General features: G+C 37.4%; 1 protein-coding gene and 1 long non-coding RNA gene across 2 annotated transcripts in view; one reads left to right on the forward strand and one right to left on the reverse strand.

The window, feature by feature from the left end:
- Positions 1–2,500, reverse strand: part of LOC137632539 (uncharacterized) — a 288,390-nt gene that overhangs the window by 161,718 nt on the left and 124,172 nt on the right. The gene's annotated exons all lie outside the window — the stretch shown is intronic.
- LOC137632278 (Krueppel-like factor 5) overlaps positions 1,213–2,500 on the forward strand; it is a 35,518-nt gene continuing 34,230 nt past the window's right edge. The window contains exon 1 of the mRNA XM_068364171.1: positions 1,213–2,029. Within this exon, the coding sequence (XP_068220272.1) occupies positions 1,928–2,029 (102 nt within the window). The 5' untranslated portion in view covers positions 1,213–1,927. The remainder of the gene's footprint in view (positions 2,030–2,500) is intronic.

Consider the following 2,500-nt stretch of genomic DNA (forward strand, 5'->3'; position numbering starts at 1 on the left):
ACATACGACAAATGAAATCCACATTTCGACCTAAACTAGAAACTACTGTATATATCGTCGTGTTGAATAATTACTGCTCGGTGAAAACAGAACAGAAGATAAATAAAATACAACGAAGTATGAGAGAAATACAAAATTTTCTATTGCTCCCAGTAAGTTTGTGGTCACTACAACGTAACAAAAACCCAAAGAAAATAATCTACGAAATAAGTATAAGAGCTCACGAGCTAGATTGTTATTCTAGACAGCATTGAAATCTCCATAGGGTTCTTTGAGACCGTCGAAATGGAACTGCAATCGGATTTGATTAGTAAATTTATGATATTGCTCGTTTAAAACCTGTAAAACGACCGTTTTTAACGAGTCATATAAATTAATCAAGTTAATCTTATTTCAAAATTCTTCCCCGATAAACGATCAACATGGTTTTAATTTCAGATTAAAACAACTTCCATCAACGAAGGCAAACGAGAAGTGCTGAAGACGGGGAATGAAAGCTGTTCCAATAACTATGAAATCAACTCCATTTATAAAAGGATATATAATCACCGCTTATCATTCTTGATAAACCTAAGCAGCTTCGTTCTCTTTGGAGATTTAGAGTCTACAATTAAGTCGTAACTCAAATCAGGATCATTTTATCTAAAGAGTGGGTGATTTTCCTCTTTTTACGAATGAAAGTGAAATCATATTGGGGTTAGGATACATAAGTGACTATATAAAGGCAGCAATAAAAGCTAACCACTCAAAAGCTTTTCCGAAAGGTAGCAAAGGACACTGGTAATCTGTTATTAAATGCCCTTCCCTTCCTTTCCTCCAAATTACTTGCTAATTGATCACGCGACCATCGGGAGATAGGAGGCCCTCGCATGAAAGAGGTAGCGGCCACTCACTCAATTAGAAGTCCTTTTCGAAGCTGTTTATAAGGCATTAGTATTCAAAATATTATTAGAGCATTCCATATATGGTCTCGTTAACCGTACTATCAACGCATCTCAGCATTTTACTTTTTCGCCGTGTAATGTGCAGTAAGCTCCACCCATCATTCTCTATAGCAACAGCGATTGGCTTCCCGGAGCAGGTTAAGAGTCTCTGATTGGCTCACATTGACGTCATCCTTAAAATTAACCCAACCGGAGTTCGAGATTCCTGGATCGCTGTGACCAATACAGTGCAAGAGACTGACGAGGAGGATTCCACCAAGTGTTCCAGAGCACGTGTGACCGTCGAGCTGGACGGGTGTGTTAAGAATCGCTGTCAGGACTTCTCGGAAGAGCAAAAAAGAGGGAGATTACCAAGGCTACCAGGCCACCTGCAAGATGATGGTGCGTGGGATGCTCCTCATGGACATCCAGCCTCAATAACTCCTCTTAAGGACTCCCTCATCCTTCTATAGCATGTTGTGAACATTCGATAACATTAAATCAAAATAGAAAATGAGAAAAACAATGTTGCTTGATCAGTCAAAGTAAAACTGAACGTGATTGTGTTTATCTGTGGAAGGAAATTTAGACATTTAATTATATCAGAACATTTAATTTATCGAAATTTTTTTCTGGGACGAAGGACTTCGAATTACAATGTGTTGACATGAAGTAAATATTGGAGAATTCCTAACACTATTAAAGTAGAACATTAAAAAAGGTAGAAAACTTGCAAACATGAATGAAGGACATTACAATGTTTTAGTTATATGAGAGCAGTGTTGGACAATAAAGAATGGACACATTCCAGAATATTAACAGACATACGATGCCTAGAAACTCAACGAGGAAATAACAAATAACGTATGTCATAAGGGACTCGACAGATTTATCATTCGCCACGGACGGATACATTTCGGTTCAGCAGAGTGCTGCTGAAAGTACAAACTACTGCCTTGTGATATAAGATTTCCCTGAAGCTGCTGACCACTTTATGACCAGCAATGGTGGAGCTGGTGGAGAGGGTTGAAAACTATAAGGACACCACATTTAAATACCATCAACCATACCTGCCTCAAGGGACCTCCACGGCTGAGATATCCGAGGTAATTGATTATATCAAGTGATCCCAATAATTTCATGAGAAATTATGCATGGGAATTAACAATATTCATTAATACATTATCACCTTATATACTGCAATAATTAAGGCAAATACCATAACAGAGGTTATAACTACATCACTAACTTATTAACCATATCGCAGAACATATCTCTACCCGTCGAAACATTCTCAGAGACCCTCGTAAAGACATATTCCCAATAACATATAAACTCTAGTAAAACAAACATTATTTGTGTATATACTTTCGTGTATGCACTGGCATTTGTAAAATTACGTATAAACATATCCTTGTTAAATATGGCCCCGTTCGAACATCCATGGAAATTCAAGATATTGATAATTCAGTCAATATTCAGTACTTGACATATCTCGGCTAAACCCAACTTAAGGAACATACAGGAATCTCTATTAGGAGTAATTTCATAATTCCTCGGAAAAGAAACTCTAAACC

The sequence above is a fragment of the Palaemon carinicauda genome, chromosome 41, assembly GCF_036898095.1.
Source record: "Palaemon carinicauda isolate YSFRI2023 chromosome 41, ASM3689809v2, whole genome shotgun sequence".
NCBI lineage: Eukaryota > Metazoa > Arthropoda > Malacostraca > Decapoda > Palaemonidae > Palaemon > Palaemon carinicauda.